Raw genomic sequence first — 21,611 nt, 5'->3', positions numbered from 1 at the left:
TATGTGTATATCTGTGTGTATATGTGTGTATCTGTGCATGCATGTGCATGTTATATGTGTGCATCTGTGTGCATGTTATGTGTATCTCTGTGTGCATGTTATATGTGTCTATGTGTGCATGAGCGTTGTGTGCATCTGTGTGCATGTGCATGTTATACATGTGAATCTGTGTGTGCATGTTATATGTGCACATCTGTGTGTGCACATTATATGCGCATACCTGTGTGTGCACATGCTATATGTGCATGTCTGTGTGTGCACGTTATATGTGCATACCTGTGTGTGCAGGTTCATGTATACATGTGTATGTGTGTGTGCGTGAGCATGTTATATGTGCGTGAGCATCTGTGTGTGCAGGCGCATGCTATACATGCATATTTGTGTGTGCATGTGCATGCATGGGGGCTATGAAACAAGACTGCCAGTCAGGGATAACTGTTAAAGCCATATGTTAAAGCCATACATAGGAGCTCATTATAATATTTGCTCTACTTCTGTATATGGTTCAAAATTTCCTTAAGGAAAACTAATTGTTCCCTATAAACCAGGACTCACCAATTAAAAATATAATGGGAAAATGTAGTGTCTGCTTACAATACTTCAGATGTTTCGAAGAAGCACAAAAACACATTTAAATTGGCATCTCCCAACCTTGTCCCAGGAAAGATAAGTGCAGTGGCCCTGAAGACACACTGCCCTGCTCACGAAGCTGATGCCACCCTGAGAACCGGCCACGCTGCACACAGCTCTCTGAGGTGTCCTGCAGAATCCCTGCCCAGGAGCACCTGGACCTCAGCAATCCGGGTTGCAGGGAGACGCTGGATTGTAGAGCCCCACTTCCAACCCCAAACCAAACCTTTCCCGAAGAGAGAAAAGAGAAGAGAGGGGTGCACTGGCCACTGGAGGCACTGTGCCAGAACCCCTAGCCCAGCCCCAGGCTCCCCAGCATCTCTGTGCTGCGACCTAGCCCCTTATTTGGGCCAGACCTGCCAAATGCAGGCAGCTTAACCAAACTGGTGCCAGACAGAAGAGTTTTCAAGAAAAAGATAGTGGCATGCAGATCAGAGAGGGCCAGAGACAGGCCAGAGCCAAAGGCGTCCTTACCGTCGACTCGGTCAAGCCACCTACGGAAACCACCAGGCCCAGCAGAACGTGGTACCGGTAAGTGGGCAGCCCCAGGAGCTGGGTGACACGTGGGAAAGCCTGGGATGGCGCATTCCAGTTCACAGTGGCCACATCAGACCTACCAGAGAGAGCACGTCAGCAGGCCTGCCTCCTGGTGCAGATGGGGGGCCCAGGGGTGGGGGCTGCAGGTACCTGGGGAATATCGTTTCTAGCTCCACTCGATGGGGCACATGGGGGATCGGAGGGTTGTCGAGGTGCAGCAGAGCTATGAACACCTTGCCAGCATGGGCACGGAAGCGATCGATCTTCTCGCTGGCCTGCTGGGCCAGGCAACACAGGACCTGCTCACAGCTGTGGGTGGAGCAGGGTATTGGGTTCTGAGTTCTGGACTGGCACCCTAGGATGCACACTGGAGCCCCCCAAAACTCTGACAGCCCTGTCTGTCGCACTGACAGGCTCGCACAGGACCTCTCCCTGGCCCCGGATTGTCTGCACTGTCTGCCACTGTGCCCAGAGCACACAGAGGTCTCATCTGCTTTCCCTTTGCAACCCTGAGGACAGGGGCTGCAGCTTAAAGAGCAGGTGTGTGACCAACAGCTGCAGAAAATGTGCCCAAAGCCTTGGGACAGAAGGGGAGAGAGACTAGAGGGGAAGACGGCAAGGGGAAGGGGGAACAGACAAGCGTGGGAAAAGGGAGGGGCACCGGGGCCCCCACAGACAGGGTGGGTATCAGAGGCCTCAGAATGGGGTCCCAGGGATGCAGGGCAATGACTGCAGCAGGATGAACTGAGGCTGAACACCAGGCCTGGGGGGCGAGGGAGGCACTGGGGAGGAGCCATATGGAGTGGGGGCAGTGGGGACAGTGCCCTCTGTCCTCAGGGGCTGGCACAGGCACCTGTCCAGGAGAGGCACTCACATATCGGCTCCAATCAGCCCTGGCTCTGTCTTCCCCAGCAGCAGTGTCAGCTCCATCAGGCTGGTCATGGTGGCCTCTCGGACCCTGACAGGCAAAGGAGAAACAGTAGGGGCTCTGCTTAGAGGAGCCCCACTCCCCGCAGAACTGCAGAATTCCTGAATGGACCACTGCTGTGTGGACACTCCCCGCCACCCACCAGCATGGGGCCACAGGCCTGGGAACCTCTTGGAGGGGTTCATTTACTGCCCATGGAGGGGAAGAGGACATCACCAGAACCTTTTGCAGACTACACCCCCACCCTGCCCCCCTGCAGAGGCACTGAGACAGGACAGCTGTGACTAAACACGGGGGGGGGCACATATTTCACAGATTAGGGTACTAGCGCTCAGTGGCAAAGTCTATGAAACTCAATACAAGTAGCTGTCAGCCTCCTCAAGCACTATTTTATCCCTGTAGCATTATGTACCACAAGTAGAGATTTGTGTTTAACACCTATAGACAGATCGGACAAGTTCCAGCAAAACCTACGCCACAAGTGTATACACAGAAACAGAAAGTTAATTTTCCCACGGACTTTTAAAACACAAGATACACGCATGCCACAAAAATTCCTTCCTGTAGATAAATGCCAAAAGCTCTTCTACCGTGGTTTTCACTGAACCAACAGATTTACATGGAGATGTGCTCGAAACTGCAGCGTGTCACAGAACTGACAGAGACTTTGCCAGGCAGCCCAGCTGCTTCTCTCTCTCTACACAAAGCTTCTCAAACTTTGCTCTTTTTGAAGAAAATGAAGCTTATAGAGTATGAAAACTTGAGCCAACACTATTATTGGCCTATTGCTTTTACTCCAGAACAAAAGCAGGATTTTAAACTCAGGACAAACATGCACTCAACCCAGGCCAGAAAAGGGGGCGCGTCATACCAGCTCACAGCACAAAAGCCAGGGGATGATCTCCTGAGCGGCATGGGGTTCTGGAAAAAGGAGAGGGAGACTTCATCCACTGCCTACCTCACTGAGGGACCAGAAGGTCTGAAAGCTCTGGGGCCTGCAGCAAACCAGAGAACAAAGACAGCAGGGCCTGGAGTTCCTGGTGGCATTTCCAACAGGAGCATCTGAGCAGCTCCCCAAGAGCCAGGAGCCCAGAGCCCGTGTGCCCAGGATATGTGCATAGGCAGCCCACAGGGTGAGCCCTGCTCCAGATGGGCCATCGCTGATGCAGGTAGGGCCATTCACAGGCCAGTGGGCACATGGCAGGGGCCAGAAGGCCAGAGAAGGGGGAGCCACACAAGCAGGTCAGGTGCCCCAGGGACACAGACCCTGGGGGCAGAGCCGACCCCCATGCCCAGCTATCTCTGAGCATCTTGTAAAGACCAGCCCTCAGTGACAACAGAAAACAGAAATCAACAGCCAGGAGGCAGGCTCGGAGGGGGCTGTGGTCTCTGCGAGAAGGGGGATCCAGAGGTGAGCCCCACATTCAACTCTGCTCCTCCTGAGGCTCTCTACCCCAGGTCCAAACCGAGCCCAAGGGGCAGTCTCAGTGGACAGATGCCCCTGGGGCCAGAGAGCCCAAGAGCCGGGAAGGTTGGACACACAGAAGGAGCCACAAATCTTCAAGCACCCTACTAGTCACTCACCAGCACCTAAGCTGCATACGATGCAGGAAGAGCAGCCAAGGAGCCCAGTAGAAATCAGTGGCTGTGAGTAGCATGTCTAAGAGGGAGCCTGGAGGCTCAGGAGAACCCTTTCCATGAAGGACCTAGAAAAGCCACACCTGTGAGGAGGGCCACACCTGGAACATGGACGTGCCTGAGCAATAAGGGCAAGATGGAAATAAACCAACCCAAGCCCCAATGGGCTCAATGACAACGTGAGAAGGTCTGACATGGGCAACTGGATACCCAGAATCAGAGGAAAGGCAGACACTGGGGCCAAAAAATATATATAAGTAATAATAGCCAAATACGTCCCAAATATGGTAAAAATAATACATCTCAAGGTTTAAAAAGCACATTATATATGTCCCTTCCAACATCCTTAGAGAACATCATGCTTAGGCCCATCACAGTCCAACTGCTGAGACCCGGAGGCACGAGTCCTGAAAGCCACAGGGACGAAGGCTGCATTCACTCAGGGCCCAGAGGTGCACGGCTGTGGGCTTCTCCTCAGAAATCAGGGGGCCCGAGCGAGGCCTGGGACACTCCCAAAGTACTAAAGGAGAGGGGAAAAAGTCAACCCAAAATTCTATAGCCCACAAAAACATTCTTTAAGAATGAAGGCAAAATAAAACTAACAGAATTTGTTACTACCAGATTCAGTCTAAACGAAGTTCTACAGGCTGATGGAAAATTATCTCAAAGGAAAACTAGGCTCTTCAGGAAAAATGCAGATCAGAAATGGGAAATATGAAAGAACACTTTTCCCTCTTGACTTCTGAAAATATGACAACACAGGCTCAAGGAGTGCCCGAGACCTGAGGACCTGAAGACGGGCAGGAGGCCCGACCTGGCCAGCATCAGCCCGGGGCGACCTGTGAACCCTCAGAGTGAAACCTAGAGCAACCACCAAAAAATATAAAGAGGACCAGTTATAAATTAACAAAGAATTCAAAAAATATTCAAGTCACCTCCCCTAACACCTCCCAAAAAGGAGAGGAACAAAAAACAGAAAGAGAAAGCAAATGAGATGGCAGACATAAAAACAGCCATATCAATAAAAACTTTAAATAGTTATTTGGCTGACCCTCCACCTAAAAGGAAGAGATTAGGAAAATATTAAAAAATAATAATAACCTAACTATAGGCTGTTTTCAAAAGGCATACTTTAATTGTAAAGACACAAATAGGGGGTTGAAAATCAAACAGATGGAAAAAGACATACTGTGCAAAAACAAATAGGCTGGGGGGGTGGCTACATCACAGGCAGGTACAACAGGCGTTAAAACACAACATGTCACCAGAGATTGAGGATGACCACAGCATTGCCGGGCACACACATCTCAGGACAGGGAGCCCTGGATCTGTGGAAGTGTTCTAGCCATGACTTCACATACATCCCTCATTCTCCCCCTTCAGGGACTCCAATTTCATGTGTATCAGGCCACTAAAAGTTACCACAACACACTGAAGTGCTGTTTTTATTATTCTTTCTCTGAGTGTTCCATTTTGGATACTTCCTGTTCCTATGTCTTCAAGTTCACTAATCTCTTCCTCTATGATATGTAATCTGCCACTAATGACAGAGAATTTTTTAATCATACACATGTTGTTTTCATCTCCAGAGGTTCAATTTGGGTCTTTTTAATATCTTCCCGTCTCTACTTAACCTTCTGAACAGATGGAATACAGTTATGAAGACTGTTTTAAAGTCCTTGCTTAATTCTAACATCAGTATCGGTTCTTGAGTTTGTTTCGCCTGAATTTCCTCCTTATTGTGGTTTGTATTTTCTTGCACTTTGCTGGCCTGTTAACCTTTGATTGAATGCCAGACACTGTGAATTTCACCTCATTGGGTCCTGGGAGTGTTTGTGTTCTTATATTCTTGAGCTTTGTTCCATGGAACAATATTCCTCAGCAGTTTTAAGTTCCACAGAACCGGTTTGCTTTTTTCAGGTGTTCCACTCAAGATGTGTCAGGTGGGTCCACACCAGATGTGAGTCCAGGGCCAGGTACTCCTCAAGACTGAGCCGAAGCCTTTCTGAGCACTCTACCTCATGCCCCAGGAATCATGGTTTTCTAGGTCCTGGAGACAGGCGCCCCCCTGCCCCAGGAATCACATGGTTTTCCAGGTCCAGAATCATATGGTTTTCCAGGCCCTGGTACAGACGCCCTCCTGCCCCATAACCAGGTGATTTTCCAGCTCCTGGAGACAGGCGCCCTTCTGCCCCAGGAATCATGCAGTTTTCCCACCAGCCTTCCATCCCAGCCTTGTGAGGGTACTCAGTACTTCCCCCTAATCCTCTTGGTGGTACTTTCTTCTAATACTTGATTGGTACTCGGCTCAATACTTGAGGGAAACCCTGTGCAGGTCTCAGGGCTCTCTCTCTCTCTACTTCTCTCCTCTGGTCTTCCTGCCATGCAGACTAGCCGCTGTGATCTTCCCGAACTGTCAGCTCTCCTCAGCTAAGGAAGTCATTGGGCTCCACCAGGGCCTCTTTCCTTCAGCAGCCACTCAAGGCAGTGAGCTGCAGCCAACAGGGGTTATGCTGTTTCCCATGTCTTGGGGTCTCTGCCTGTTGCCTAAGCCATGTTTCATATATCACGTCCATTTTTTTGGTTGTTTCTGGTGGCAGGGTAAACTCATCCCTATTATTTCATCTCACGTCTGTTTGTTAGAAGTTTTCCCTTCTATTTATTCAGTGAATGGATGGGTAGGCAATGGATGGGTGGATATGCTATGCTTTTACAGTCTAAAATGAGTTTTGAAGTTTTCTCTCCTCCCCATCATCAGATGCTCTTTCTTGCTGCTTTACTGGGCTGCTGTCTCTACTTCTATTTTCTTGTATAACACACCGCTGTCCAGGCCATGGCCTCAGGACATCTCTCTGCTACAAAGCAATCCACACTACCTCTCAAAAAGCAGTTTTGGACTCACAGACCTTGCTTCCTGTGTATTCATCTGTATTTAAGTTCTCAGTGTCGAGGTCGTGGTCAGGTGGGGTCACCAGAGTGGTAAAAACACGTGCTCCTCTTCATGAAACAGGAAGCCAGGAGAAGCAGCTAGCAGATGACGCCATGTTTGCCATGTGCGCTTCAAGATGAGAGGGAAATCATGACCATGTTCACCATGTGCCTTTCCAGATGAGAGAGAAACCCTGACTGTGTTCGCCGTGTGCCTTCTCACTTGAGAGAGAGACCCTGAACTTCATCGGCCTTCTTGAACCAAGGTTTCTTTCCTTGGATGCCTTTGATTGGACATTTCTATAGACTTGTTTTAATTGGGACATTTTCTCAGCCTTAGAACTGTAACTAGCAACTCATTAAATTCCCTTTTTTAAAAGCCAAAAAAAACAAAACAAACAAACAAAAAAAAAAACATGTGCTCCTTAAGCGCACCATGGAGAGGATTCAGATGTTCATTGCCACGTTCCCAAAGGCAGATAGCACACTCATTTCTTTTTCATTTTAAGCCATTAATATTATAAAGCTAAAGCTTTTCGCATCATTTTAATATAATAATAAATGATCTTAGGTATAAGTTAGCACCAGCTTATATTGTGTCTCCCCAGCCAGCCTGCTTCTTGGCACCACACACATCTGCAGAGCATCTGGAAAGAGAGGTCACAAAAATGAAGCTGTTCACAGAGCTACTGAGAGAAGTTGTAAGGGTGCCTCTCAACTCACTCACAATAATGGCCTCTTGGTCTGTTATCTACAGTAAACAGAAAAATGGTTTTGGGAAAAACATTAGTCCATAAAAGGATAAGGAAAGGAGATATGAACAACTGTCTAAATCTAGAGCCATGAACACCACTGGGGGCACAGAGCCTTCACAGCAGCCTGGGTTGTGATTGCAGAGAGCTGCTTCAGAGCAAACACACACTTGAAGATTTCTTACAAGTCTGTGAAATCTGTTTCCCATCAGGCCAGAGCCAAGAAGTGGCCACAACACTTAGGTCAAGCTATGTAGCTATGCCCCTGGGAGGTCGCTGCCTACAGCAAGAGCTCCCCTTACCAACCGTCTCTTGAGATGCCAAGAGGCTCTTCTCAAAAGTGATTTGGGGTCTATTTAACTTCCAAACATTCTTATTGAATGCTCTGTTGGAAATGAGCTTTATTATGTATAAGTTGGAGAGCAGTCACCTAGGGTTTTTGGTCTAGGATTTGTAGTACTATTTATATTTTAATATTTTTGTCAGTGAAGAGTAGAATGGAGATGAATGGGAGGTGGGAAACAGAAGTCCCACCCACAGGACACATCAGACACCCTCCTGCCCCATAACCAGGTGATTTTCCAGCTCCTGGAGACAGGCGCCCTTCTGCCCCAGGAATCATGCAGTTTTCCCACCAGCCTTCCATCCCAGCCTTGTGAGGGTACTCAGTACTTCCCCCTAATCCTCTTGGTGGTACTTTCTTCTAATACTTGATTGGTACTCAGCTCAATACTTGAGGGAAACCCTGTGCAGGTCTCAGGGCTCTCTCTCTCTCTCTACTTCTCTCCTCTGGTCTTCCTGCCATGCAGACTAGCCGCTGTGATCTTCCCGAACTGTCAGCTCTCCTCAGCTAAGGAAGTCATTGGGCTCCACCAGGGCCTCTTTCCTTCAGCAGCCACTCAAGGCAGTGAGCTGCAGCCAACAGGGGTTATGCTGTTTCCCATGTCTTGGGAAATGAGAACGAGGGAAATGATGTGGGTCCCTGTCCAGGTAGACCAAGACGTGGCCAGTGACGGGGCATGTGAGACCAAAGGGGAAGCCACGCATAACTCCTGGGTCCAACCTCAGGGACTGTAGCTTTAGCAGGACCTTAACTGAAGCTGAAACAGAAGAAGAGGGACAGGAGGTGACAGAGACTGAGCAAACATAAGCGCATGCCCAACGCCTCACCAGGCCCCGACGTCCCCCCTGCTGTCAGTGGTATAGTCGCGCATGCAGCTAAGCAGTGTGGAATAAATTTGCGGGACGTTCACTTTGCACACGACTTCATCTGGGCTTCCTTCTGCCTTCACACCAACAGTCTGGCATATCCTGAAATGGAAGAGGTATGCAGCAATAAATTACATCTGTGAGAATTTCATATCAGTATGGCACAATGTGTTTTTTCCTAACAAGAGATAGGACACATAGATAACCTCAGAGAAAGATTCAGAAACACAGAATCCCTTTTGCCTCTTACAAAAAGTTAATGCTATCTGACACTCTTCTTTGAAGTCACATTTTGTAAAATCGCTACTATTTAAGGGTGGACAGTAGCCATTTGTGGATGGTCTCCCCTGCCCTTCCTTCCTGGCAAAAAAACGGATTTACACTGACAGCAGAGGCAGAAAGGGTGGGGGGATGAAGGCTCCTGGTGGGGGAAGGGTCCGATTCACAAGCGGGGGAGGAGGGGGAGGAGAGAGCCAGCCCTCCATATGGCCTTATCATGTGCCGGAACCGGGGGTCATTTTAAACTAAATCAATGGGATTAATTCCTGCTCCTGGGGGTGCCCAGTTAAGCTGGCATGCATCCCCCACTTTCTGAGGCAGCCTGGCATTCCTAAAGGGAAGAAGGAGCCACACTACTGGGTTACTATTCACTGTAGAGCAACAAAGTAAAATGGTTACTGAGCCTCTGTGCTGGAAATCTTCCTTGACAAGCCTGTGAAGAGAAGAAACTGTGACATAATCAACAAGGCCTGCCTCTGAGGAGGTGACACACACTCTCTGGGAGGCTCCCGATCAGGATAGCCGTGGGAGGGAGAGCACCAGGCTCCGCAGACGGCAGTGCTGGGGGAGCCAGGCGACTCACCTGGAGATGGCCTTCACAGCGTCTCTCCTGGACTCAGCAAAGTTCAAATCCTCAGGAGAGATGCTGGCGACTGCTCTTAGGCCTGTGAGAACCTGAAAAGCAATAAAACATCATCAAAAGCATTGTCAGTGACAAAACATGTTCAGTTCTGCTGAAAGTGGAGTCTGACCTGGTGCTTGATGCTGCTGCCCAGGGTGGGCCCACTGCCCAGAGACCCCTTTTCTCACCAGGCCTCAGGCCCAGGGTCAGCCAGGACACAGGTCAAGGTCACTCGCCCAGCCCCTATGCTAAGCTGCCCCATCCCGCTGCCTTCCCCTGCTCTGTCACCAAGACCTGGATTCGGATGGAGCGGTGGCCTTGGTAACTTGGCATGCCACCTTCTGAAGTGACAGTTCCATTTTGAAAACGTGATGTTTCCAATGGGAACACCCTCAGGGGAGGACTTAAGGACTGTGGCACAGCACTGGGTCTGGGGACTGCTCTCTCTTCCCCCTACTTGTGCAGGTACTGGCTCTGCCCCAGGAGGGCTGTCATGCCCTCAGTCCAGCCTTGGTGCGGGAGGGACACAGGTGACAGTGCAGCTGGGCAGTGGACAGTAGGACAGTGGCGGGTGAGAGAGGGAGAACTGGAAGAGGGATGGGAGGATATGGCATGAGAGGTGGGCAATGGGACCACTCAGGAGGTCAGTCAACTGGACCTAATGATGATGCGTCAATTATGGGAAAGGGGAGCAGATTTCTGTGACAGAGTGGCCCGTGGGGGCCAAGTGGCCCTGGTGCCCTGCAGTCTGTTCTGGAAGGGCTTAAGTTGAGATGAGCTGTGAGCAAGGAGAGGGTGAGACCAATTAGAGGAGAGAGGCAGGAGAAATTCCAGAAGGATGAACTCTAGGGCCACCTGGGGGTGGGGGGGGGTGCAAAAGGCAGGAGGACAGCCAGCACAGAGGACAGGGTATCTCCAGTAGAGGGTGAGGCTAGGGGAAGGGCTGGCTCAGGGACTAGGGGACTTGGTGTGAAGAGCTCTGGGGGAGGATAAGGAGCTCCTTTGAGAAGGGAGGGGCCCAGACAGGAGGAGTCAGGATTTGGTAGGACAGAAGAGGAGGGGTGCCAGTGTCCCTAAGAGGTCCCACCCCAAGGTACCTGCAGACCACAGGGCAGACAGCAGCATCACAACCTTAAAATCTAAGTCTCCAAGCCAGACATTAAATACTTCCCTCAAACAACAAACCAGGCTCTGGAGAGCTACAGTGCACCTTTGAAGCATGCCCTGAAACAGCAACAGGCAGGTGCTTACACCTGTGGGGAAGAGCTCGGGTACGCCTTCCCGCTCTCAGTCTCAGCCACCTCTGTTTGCAGGTAAGGAGCAAACCTCACCACAGGGTATCTGCACTCCACCCGGGAGCAAGCAGAACTCTCCAGAAGCATCTCCATGGGCAGTGACAGAAGTCCAAGGCACCCCCATTCCCACCACAGGAAGGCAGGGTCTGAGGCAAGTGTCTTTGAGGGCAGGAACACTGGGAGTGGCAGAGTCAGAGAAGTGTCTACAAGGCCTGCCTGGTGATGTCGGAGGCATAAAACAGAGGTTGCTGTGCTTCAGCATAGAGAGGAAGAAATGTTGTCTCGGCACTTTCTACATCAACCAGAATGGGCATTTTCATCTTTCCACAAGGGTGTAAACAGGCTCTGTGAAGGTCACGCACTTTCAGGTCTTGTACTCGGGGTTACACGGTGGCCCTAATGGACTTCCCAAGCCACATCTGGATCTGTGAGTGGTCTAAAGCGTGTCATGCACACGGCAGCCCCATGCCCACTCCCCTCACCTCTGCAGGTGCATGCCCCACACCTCTGCACTCACCTGCTGGAGTCTGCCTTTCAGGAGGAAGTCTGGAAGGGCCCCCAGGGCCAAGGAGAAGCCACAGCGAGTCATCTCCTCTGGGCTCCGAAGTTCAGCGAGGTACTGCAGCACCAGCACATCTGAAAAGCAGCCAGTCGAGGGTGAGCAGGCCCCAGGACGTGCCCCGTGCACCCTGCAGGGTCGCTTCACAGCGTTTGGTAAAAAAGGAAGGAACTGCTGAAGGCTTCTAAAGCAGATAGTTTTCAAAGTGGTAATCTATCAAACCACTTCAGAAAATGTCAATAAGGTGGTTTCAATGTTTACACAAGGAATTTTAACCACATGATTTCATTCTTGATTCAGGAACAACATAAATGCTTATGGTGGAAATGACGTCTTCCCTATAAATGAGAACATTTCCTCAAAAATGGGGAAGGGGGCTCCACAGTTCAGGAGCAGTCCTGGCACAAAGTCTGGGCCATGATGGGAACTCAGGGGATGTGGAGAGAAGAAACACAGCTCAGATAGTGGGAGGAGACTGGTACCCTCAGTGCACCCTGTGCTTGTGGCATCTGCTGTGTGCATGGGAAAGGCACACTGATGAGCTCCTTGAGTCTGCGTCAGGGTAGAAAACCAAAACTGAACTTCAGCATATACATATGCTAGCGGCACTCTTGCTGAAACACACAGTAACTCACTTTAGGAGCAGTGTGGAAAAGGAGCAAATCCCCACCTCTCTACCATTTACATGTGTTTAAGCAAGGTTAAAAGCAGGATATAATTTCTTCCTTTACTATTCTGAGTGACATGATATATTATCTCTTCTTAAGCAAAAAGTAAAAACATGACTGTATTATCCCAATTTTTAAAAATAGACCAATTATAAAATAGCATTCCTATTTCCTTAAATAGAATTGCTTGTGGTAAAGGGCTATACATAGTAAAACACCACTGATTTGTAAAGTCTATTAGAAAGCCATAATTAGAGAATATTCTCTTATTTTTATAAAAATCACAAAAAGTAGACTTAGGTTATTACACACATGATTTTCTACACTCATAATTAAAAAGTGCTTCATACACTTTTAAGTAAAATATACATTCTATAATATGACAAAGGAAAGCTAAAGGGCAATACAACATGATGATGTAAACTTTTTAATATAAAATAATATTCATGAATTAGATCCCACAAACAATATTACGTGATGTGCCAGATATATTCAGCATCAGATAAACGTGAGCATATTTGGTCCAGGAAGAGTGGGGGGATTCACTGCGTCACAAAGCAGCACAGCAGTTATACAGGTCGCTACTGTGCAAAGAGGCAGGGAAGAGCAGAGTGAACTAACACATGAAGATGCTCCACAACAAGAAATAAAGGACTGGGAAAATAACCAAGAGGGCAGGTAATGGAGCGCCAACATATGTACAACTGGAATCCCCAAAGTACAAAATTGAAAAGAAACTTATTTTAAAATGAAATTTAAGAAAACACTCCTCAAATAATTAAGAGTTGGTTGTACTTATTAAAACTACATTGTGTTCCAGGAAAAGTTGATCCAGTAAGTCAACATGAAGACACCCTAGAAAAGCACGTTATCCGGAAATGAAGAAAAGAGCCCCTTGGCAGCTGTATCAAACTATCACAGTACTGCTGAGAGGGGTGGAAACCAGCAAGGCCGCCCATGGCAATACTCCATGGCAATACTCAATGCTCAACCCCAAAGCGCAATCACACCCCACGCCATCAAGGTCCCTGAGGAGACAAAATGGGAGCCAAGGGTCTCACAGCCAGCCAAAAGAATGCAAGAACTGAGAGTTAACTCCTTTTTGGGAAACTCCTGGAAGATAAACTTCAGCCAAGCAAGAAATCACCAAGGCTCCACTGCAGTGAAAGGACCATCACCGTGCATGGGCTGCCTCTGCTAAGGAAACAGGGACAGGGGGGAGCAGAGCACTACGGGATTCCAGGAACGTGCAGAAAGACACCATGGTCGAGAAGGGCAGAGGAGCGAGGGAACGAGGGGGAGAGAGGGGACAGTAACTGGGAGGAAAGGTCTTCATCTGAAAGTGAGAGAATCAGGTAATAGAAGAATAAGCATATTTGTCAGGACAAAAATACGGAGAAAGCTAGTATTACTGACAAATCAAGTAGAGGAAAAGGAGGGAAAAGAGGAAGAAGAGACAAATGTCCTCAGTTTACCAAATGTATACAGTAAGTATCATTAAGACAAAGTAATTCAGAGTAGTTGAAAGTAAAAAAATGGAAAAAGATCTACCAGACAGATACAAAAAAACAAAAAGAAACTGGGAGGCTAAATCTTACTGTCAGATAAGACTGAAATAAATATATTGAGATAAAGAAGGAAATATTATAATGCAAATGTGGGCAATCCTTAACGAATATGCAATAGTGATAAATATCTATAAACCAAATAACAGAGCAGGTTTAATACAAAATTTATAGTAGAAACATGCCAGTAGCTTGAGACTTTAAATTACCTCTCTCAGACCATAACAATATTGTATATGAAAAAGAAAAATGCAAAACAGTCATGTATATAAGTACCAATGTTCTAAATAAAATATTAGAAAACAGAATCCAGCCGCACAATGAAAAGATTAATTTGTCACAACTAAGTGGTTCTAATTCCCCTGGGAACTTAAGGGCAGTTCTCTACACGAATATCTATTAATACAATCTACGATATTAATAAATTCACGTGTGAGAGGGCCCAGGTTTGCTGGGGTCGAACGTCGAAAAGAACGTCCTGACCTTGCCTCCTGCACCAGCCTCTGGAAGTAAGACTGCTGCTGCAGCCCGCCAGCCCAGAGAACACTCAGGGCTGCCCCGTGACCTGCTCAACCAGAGGAACCTGCTCTGCCCCCCTGGAGCCTTGGGGAGAGGAAGAAGTGGCCTGGGGTGAGAGGCCAGCCAGCCACAGCTGGGGGAAGCTGCACAAGAGAACCAGGCAGGACTGGCTAATGGTCAGAGCACGAAAAATGATGTGTTCATCAACTCTGAGGTTATTTTTCAATGCAACAATAGATAACTGATGCACCACTTAAATGTTTCACATAATTGTAGAATAAAATAAAATTTTCAAAAAGCAATTACCCCAAAATTGAAAATAAAATGAAACAAATGGATGCATCTGCAAAGCACAGACTCAGTCTATTCCAGGTGGCATTGAGGATAAAAGAACCACAGCACCCTCAGCCTGTTTCTAATGCCGTCCTCATGGGTGGCCATGTGCGGAGAGCTAAGTAAGTACCCAAGGCTCTAGGCTAAGTAAGTACCCAAGGCTCCAGGTCTGTCAACCAGGGCTCAGAACTGGAGGGTAAGAGAACTGAGCCACAAATGGGAGCGCAAGTGAAAATCCTGTAGCTCCAAATTTGAATTGGAAGCAACAGTATGAATTATGACTGGCTAATCTTTTCCTTTCTTGATTTTGGAGAACAGGAATATTTACTTTTAGAATTCTCACATGAAAGTAAATTTATTCAGGAAACTTTTATTGAAAATCTGCCTTGTGACAGAGACTGTTCCAGGTGCTTACCCTCAGGGAACCTGCCCAGGTGACGAAGACAGTGGGTGAGGGGTTAGGGACCAAACTCAAAAAGAATGTTTCTGCAGCAGTGTCTCCCTGCATTGGCCCCTGGCAGCAAGAGCGCTGCTGTTGCTGCCAGCCGCAGAGAACACGCTGGGGGCAAGGACACATGGGGGGATTGACAGGGGCAGCGGGTCCATGGGGTAGCCAGGTCATGTGAGCCAGGAAGGGGAACTCAGATGTTCCCAGGTGTGGCTGGAGGAGGTGCCGCCAGCAGTAAGCACAGTGACCCCAGGTGTAAGAAGGACTAGGCATATTAAGAGGAGAGGTCAGTGTGGCTATGGGGATGGAGGAAACCCCTTTTTGGTGTCAGTGTTTTGCTAGTATGTGAAATCTTTACCTAGTCATGATACCAGAACCTGGGGTTTCCACTCGGCTCCCCCTTTTCCAGAAGAAAGTAGTTTCTTGGTAGTTTAGCATCTGCTCTGCCATCGCTGCTAAATCCAGGCCTGCACTCACTCACCTCCTAACCACTCTCCTTCTGATAGAGAAGTCATAAGATTTTGCCAACATGGATGCCGTGGTTGATGCAACGCAACAGGAAATGGCCTACCCCGCATCCGGCTTTCCCGGAACTGGTGGTGGTTCGCGCCAAAAGCGCTAACCTTAAATCTGCCCTCCATCCTAGAAACAACGGCCACCAATCCCCGTCCAACACGTGTCCCTGCATGCTCCCAGCCTATATAATCTTGGGCACTTCCTCAATAAAGCAGACACCTTCGATTCCCCCCTGATGGCAGTCACCTGAGTCGTTTCTCAGTGACTGTGTGCTGTGTGCTATGTGGCTGACTCAGAACGGTCGCTTACCAACATCCTTCGGCAAATCCACAAATCCAAATGTGCCCCCTCTTACTGCTCACTTCCCCTGCCCTCTTGGGTCACATGCCTGACCTGCTTGCAGTTCCTGACCCCCAGGTGCTCTCCCTCTGCCTTTTCCACCTTTGCCCACCTCATCCCTGGGACTCATGTCAAGGGTCCTGCTCCCCAGGAATGCTCCCAGGACCCCCAAACTGGGTTATATGCCATCACCACATCCTGCATGCTCCACTGACTAAATCATACCTTCCTTTGTAGGCTGCCTCCTCTTTGCCCCCACGACCTCAGTTCCCCCACGGGAGGAACGTACTCAGCCCCCGTAGGCGCCAGTGGTCTCAGAGCACATGGTGCAAGACCTCAGCTTATGATGAGCTGTGGAAAGACATGTCCCGGCCATGTGCTAAGTGTGGGCTGGCCCTGACTCTCCCACCTGAGGAGATAATCTGAAAATCCCTGGGTTTAAGTGGAACAACGCTGTAATATCCAGGCACGCACATGCTCCAAGGACGAGCTGCGCGTCATTCTGAGTGTTATGATGCGGCTCACAGACAGAAGCAGAGACCTGGAAAGGCCTGGCCAGCCCCTCCAGCCCTCCCAGCCCCCAACTGCCCCAGTGGGGCCTTCCCTAAGTTCATGGCAACCTTCTCCCCAGTGTGGCCAGGCAGAGGGTTCCTATACCACATGTGGCGCCATTCAAAGCACCTCTTCCTTTTCCAGCATGTGCAGCTCAAAGGAACCATGTAAGCCAACGGCCCACCCCCAGCTGCTCACCCTGTGTGGCAGGACTCCTCTCTCCAGGCTCCACCAGGTGGTACTCGCTGCAGAGTGCAGTCAGGGCCGAGACAGCCACCTCCTGTAACAGAGGCAGGGCGGTGAGTGCCAGCGGTGATGCTGCCAGAGCACCAGGTCTAGACACTGTGGCTTTGTTAAAAATACAGCACTCAGACAACTACATTCCCCACCCACCCTTGTGGCACAGCACACAAGCATGTTATTGCTTTCTAAGATATCTCCTCGTCGCTGTATGCCAGATACATGTCTCATTTTAGTAATTCTCTGCAACCAATAAATTGAAAAGAAAACTTGATTACTTCTTCCATAGACACTGCAAATTCCATGTCTCCTAACATGAACAATTTGTAATAAAATGAGGCATTTTTTTTCATAGCAGAAATGATGGGGAAAAGTAAAGTAACCTTTTGTATTTCTCAGCATCTCGTACAAACAAAAAATTCTGTGCAATAAGGTCAAACAACACAACAATGACTTGTGACCTTAGTTCAGCGATCCATAACATATGTAAAGTTCTTCATCCCTGAAGTTTTTAAATCAAGTTTTTAAATTATAAATCAGTGATAAATGTTGACTGTGCAATAGGTGAAGTCACTCCACCAACTTCAGACAAGTGCTTACAACTAATGTGGAAAAAAGGAATATAAAAGTACATGTACACCATGACTTAAATGGACAAGCATAAAAAAAAACTGAAAGCATCCACACACGTGAACATATATCCAGAGCTCATGTGGGCCTGGAGAACAATTACAATATGCGTTAACAATCCAGATGCAGTGCCGCTCGTCATTCGGGAAATGAGAAAGGCATGGGCTAAGTGGAAGCCACACCACCCCCACCCCAACCTTGTTTCGAGCCACTGTTCCCAGTGCCCTTAGTTCCCCATGGGCTCCGCACACCACTTCCTCCCCTGAGCACTCAGACGACTACATTTCCCACCCACCATTGTAGTCAGGCTGCAAAGTGGACTGAGTTCTAGCTAGTGGGATGTGTGTGGGAAACGCCTCCCTCCTCCCACACTCACCCTCGCACAGCACTTCAGCACCCAAGGGGCACGTTCCAGATGGTACAGCTCTGAGATGTGAGGAGCAGGGTGCTGGGTGGAACCCTTGGATAGCCCACCTGTGGGCTATAGAGAAGAATAGCCCACCTGTGCTGGATAGTGGCATAAGCAAGAAATGAACCCCTTGGCTGAGATCAGGGGCCTATTCGGTACCAGAGCACAGCATGTCCAGTCTAATACACCCACATAGGTGAGACGTACACAAGTCAGTTTGGGACCTCAAAACATCTGTGCAGGTAGACCTCTATAGATATTTTATTTAGGATGGGATTGGATGCATTCTCAAAAAGAGACAAAAAGCACTAACAAGAAGAGTGGGGGAGAAATGGTCTAAGTCTTACAGGGGAGAGGGGAAGGCTCTATGACAGAGCAGAATGTTCTGGGAGGGAAGTATGTGCTATGTACCAAGTAGTGTGGGTAAGGATGCCAAGCTAAGCTATGTCAGGGCCTCCTGTAGAGAGTGGTCAGGAGTCCAGCAGGGCAGTGAGCACACCCAGTGTTGGGAGCAGCTGGACAAAGAGGCCCAAGATGCATAGTGTACGTTCCTCATCCAACCCCACAGGCTGTCAGAGCCACAGCAGAGCAGGATAGGACGCCCAGCAGTGTGCCGCAGGAACACCAGGCTGCCGGGCATGAAAACGGGGCGGAGGAGAGAAGAGCACGCCCTGCCTACCAGGGACTCAGCGTGTTAGTGTACAAAGTCCCCACCTCTGCCGTCAAGTGGGACCCGTGACCTACTGTAACCCTCACTGCAGGGGTAAGGAGCAGGATGCTCGATTTAAACAGCTCAAGATCACATCGACGGCAAAAGGCAAACAGTGGGTCCATATATCCTCTCTACTCCACCCCTAACTGCTCAGCCTTGCAGAGGAAATGCAGGGCAAAGCAGGACGCTGGCATGTGGACAGTGGTGGTTCCCATCTGCAGAATGCTCCACTATACTGAGATAACCAGTTTTACAAATCGGAGAACACATCAGGAATCAAGCTGTACTATGATTGCCACTGGTGAGACTCAATTATGGGCAACTGGTTAAAAGAGAATTTTAAGGCACTGATCATGAGCCACTCAACTCTACAGAACGATAAAATTACTTAAAAAAAAAAAAAAGAAAGGAAGAACTTGAAGATACATTCTATCAACCCAGCAGGAATGCTAAAACGGAGACTAGAGAACTAAGATCATATGGCAGGAACACTGGACTGAGGTTTTCTTATTTGTACCATAAGCATCGTGAATGCAGTTTCCAATCCCCAAATTCCTTGCAACTCAATATATCAGAATTCAACTGAACAAACAATTACAGTCCATGATTAGGAAAAATATTTAGAAAGTGAATATAATTAATAAAGCCAGAAACAGGAAGACAAACACCTAGGGCAATATATAACATTCAACTAGGGTTCCATGCACTAGAGAAACTTTCCATAAACGTACAATCTCCAGATGGATCCCTGGTCCAGGTAAGCCCTGAAACCTAGCCCAGCCTCTTCAGAACATCAGATAGTTCCATCTCCCTACCCCATATTAGTGACAGACCCTTCCAATATCAAAAATTAAGAATGGCCATAGCCCAAACACCCCTAAAGAGAAGAATGGAAAGATCAAAGGTGATGGTGGAGTTATACAGAGAAGATAGGATTTAACAAATGAATATGAATGCTGAATCATTAAATTGGTATCTTTTTTAGTCTCCAGTATCTTAGAGCAACTAGAAATAAAAACTTAAAATTGTGGAATTGTAACTTTTGTCAAACTCTGAAATATGTTCTACAACTAATTGTGGTGCTGCACTTTGAAATTTATAGCTTTTTTGTATATATGTTATTTTTCACAAAAAAGTAGGAAAAAAAGTCAATTGTGATGATAAAAAAATATTTATTCCTTCTAGCCTCCTATATTCTGGAACAGCTAGAAGGAAATATCTGAGAGGATTGTATGGTAGCCCATGACAAACTCTGCAATCTGTCCTATAACCACTGGTTGAAGAGTGCTCTGAAAACTATTGCTTTTTTATTTCTTTGCTTTATATATATGTTATACTATACAATAAAAAAGTTAAAACAAAGTATTGCTTTGTTTTTGTATATATGTTATATCTCACAATAAAAAACATTAAAAGAGAAAAAAATTTAAATGTTCTGGTCATCAATAGCTTCATCAGGTTTTTCTGATTATAAAAAGTAGACATTGTCACTAAGAGCTCAAAATTTCATTACGGTATTTCTAAATTAGCATATTAACACATAAGAAGGACTCGTAATTAAGACAAACACTATAAAAACTGTCAATGCCGCTTTCTGGGAAGCACAGTGCAGTGATGGGAAGTACTGCCTGCACACCTTGATCTGCTGTCTGGAATGACTCGAAATGAGGTGGAGACTTCTAAAAGTATCATTTATCAGCCAGTGCCAACCATCTGTCAAAGAAAAAAAGAATTAAGTTACCTGATGAAGAATATCTATTTGATATTAAGAACAACAAACAGATCTTCTATCATCTCTTAAATCAAAGTAGATGGTAACCTTTCAGATGAATCCTGAGAAAGCCTAAAGCCAGCATTTTCCAGGATGCACAAATAAAGCCTCTCAATTTAAAGGGAGAGAACCTTCTTTTGGCTGTTGAAATGTTAAGACTGTTAATATGTGCAATACTAACATTCTGTAAGTTAATAATTTAAACATTAAATTTTGGAAATTTTTTGCTCTTTTGTTATAACTGCAAACTCCAAGTGGTCATTTCAAACCTCTCGCCCTCAAACAATCTCTCCTTGCCCCCTGCCAATAAGAAACCCACCATTCAACTCCATTAGATCCAATACTTGGTAACAAATACAAACTATCCCATTTTATAACAAGAAAAGAGGATATAAACTCCATGAGTCTGCTGAGCTCAGAACAAGCCGACACAAGGACCCTCTTCCTTACGGTCCTCTCCAGCAGGCTCCAACCAGGTCCAACAAGACTATGGAAGTGGCTGCTGGCCACTGCTCTGGCCAGCTTTCCCAACCACTTCCTAAGGACAAGGATCCTTGGCCAGTTTCCAGGATGTCCAGCTCAAATGGCTCTTAGTATTAGCTGCTAGCCAGCTGCCAGGTGCATTCTGCTAGTCCTGTGGGGCTTCTGTCCATCTGGGGGCAGCACAAACACGGGCAGGGCCATAGCAGGCAGAGCCCAAGAGGAGCTCCGAGGGAAGGCATGAGCATGCAGGAGGGGGGGTTGCTCTCTTTTGAGAGATGGGGGGACGTTTCATTCAGTACTTATATGGGTGCACTAAAGTGATTAAAAAACCAAGTATTCTAATTTCATGAAACTTTCAACTATAATTCTTAATCATCCTAGAAAAAAGATTCATTTTTGCTTTTTAATTTGAAATAGTTCTGGAAGAATAAATGCTATATTATGACATAGTAAAAATATTGAAGACAAAAGGCACTTACCAATTATGGTGTCACCTTGAAAAGGCATTTTAGAAAGTGACAGCTTTTCTATTAAAACGCACACTAGGAAAAAAAAGACGCATACAACATTATTTTCCCAAACTCCCTCCACAGCACCCTAACAGCACATTTGTATGGTGCCAGGACACTGAAGCCAGGGCTGCCAACACTGGGCCTCTGCTGCCAGCCTGTGCTGGCCCGCCCACTCCTGGCACACAGCCTCTGTGCTGTATCCCCTGCCCAGAAACTTCAGGGCTGGCCACAAGCATATCCAGGGTATCTCCTCGGCAGAGCAACCTCAAGGTACCTGCTACAGACCCAGGCAATCAGAGGAGACCCCAGAGTATGAAAACAGTGTGTACTTTCCCAAACCCAGCCCTGCCGAGGGAGAATGACTCAAGGCAGCGCCAGCTTCGAGTCATGGGTTCCCAAGGCTTCTGAGCTCTCATGGGCCAATGAGGCCATCAACATCCACCAGACACGAAGGCTGGGGCAGAGCCTGAGGTCCCCACTCACATGTGAGAAGGGGCTCTCCAGAGATGGAGGAAATGCTCCTGCCACCAGGAAGAC

At 47.7% G+C, this 21,611-nt stretch overlaps 1 protein-coding gene across 3 annotated transcripts in view; it reads right to left on the bottom strand.

Moving 5' to 3' along the window:
* TBCD (tubulin folding cofactor D) overlaps positions 1-21,611 on the bottom strand; it is a 251,762-nt gene that overhangs the window by 30,452 nt on the left and 199,699 nt on the right. For all 3 annotated transcript variants that reach the window (XM_077166310.1, XM_077166311.1, XM_077166312.1), the window contains 9 exons: positions 21,042-21,104; positions 19,945-20,021; positions 16,516-16,597; positions 11,336-11,454; positions 9,485-9,576; positions 8,584-8,724; positions 2,042-2,125; positions 1,318-1,476; positions 1,105-1,243 (listed from right to left, as the gene is read on the bottom strand). In XM_077166310.1, coding sequence (XP_077022425.1) covers positions 1,105-1,243; positions 1,318-1,476; positions 2,042-2,125; positions 8,584-8,724; positions 9,485-9,576; positions 11,336-11,454; positions 16,516-16,597; positions 19,945-20,021; positions 21,042-21,104 — 956 coding nt within the window. The remainder of the gene's footprint in view (positions 1-1,104; positions 1,244-1,317; positions 1,477-2,041; positions 2,126-8,583; positions 8,725-9,484; positions 9,577-11,335; positions 11,455-16,515; positions 16,598-19,944; positions 20,022-21,041; positions 21,105-21,611) is intronic.

The sequence above is a fragment of the Tamandua tetradactyla genome, chromosome 6 (assembly GCF_023851605.1).
Source record: "Tamandua tetradactyla isolate mTamTet1 chromosome 6, mTamTet1.pri, whole genome shotgun sequence".
NCBI classification, from domain to species: domain Eukaryota; kingdom Metazoa; phylum Chordata; class Mammalia; order Pilosa; family Myrmecophagidae; genus Tamandua; species Tamandua tetradactyla.
Note: the sequence above shows the minus strand (reverse complement) of the source record. Positions and strands in the feature narration are given on the sequence as shown.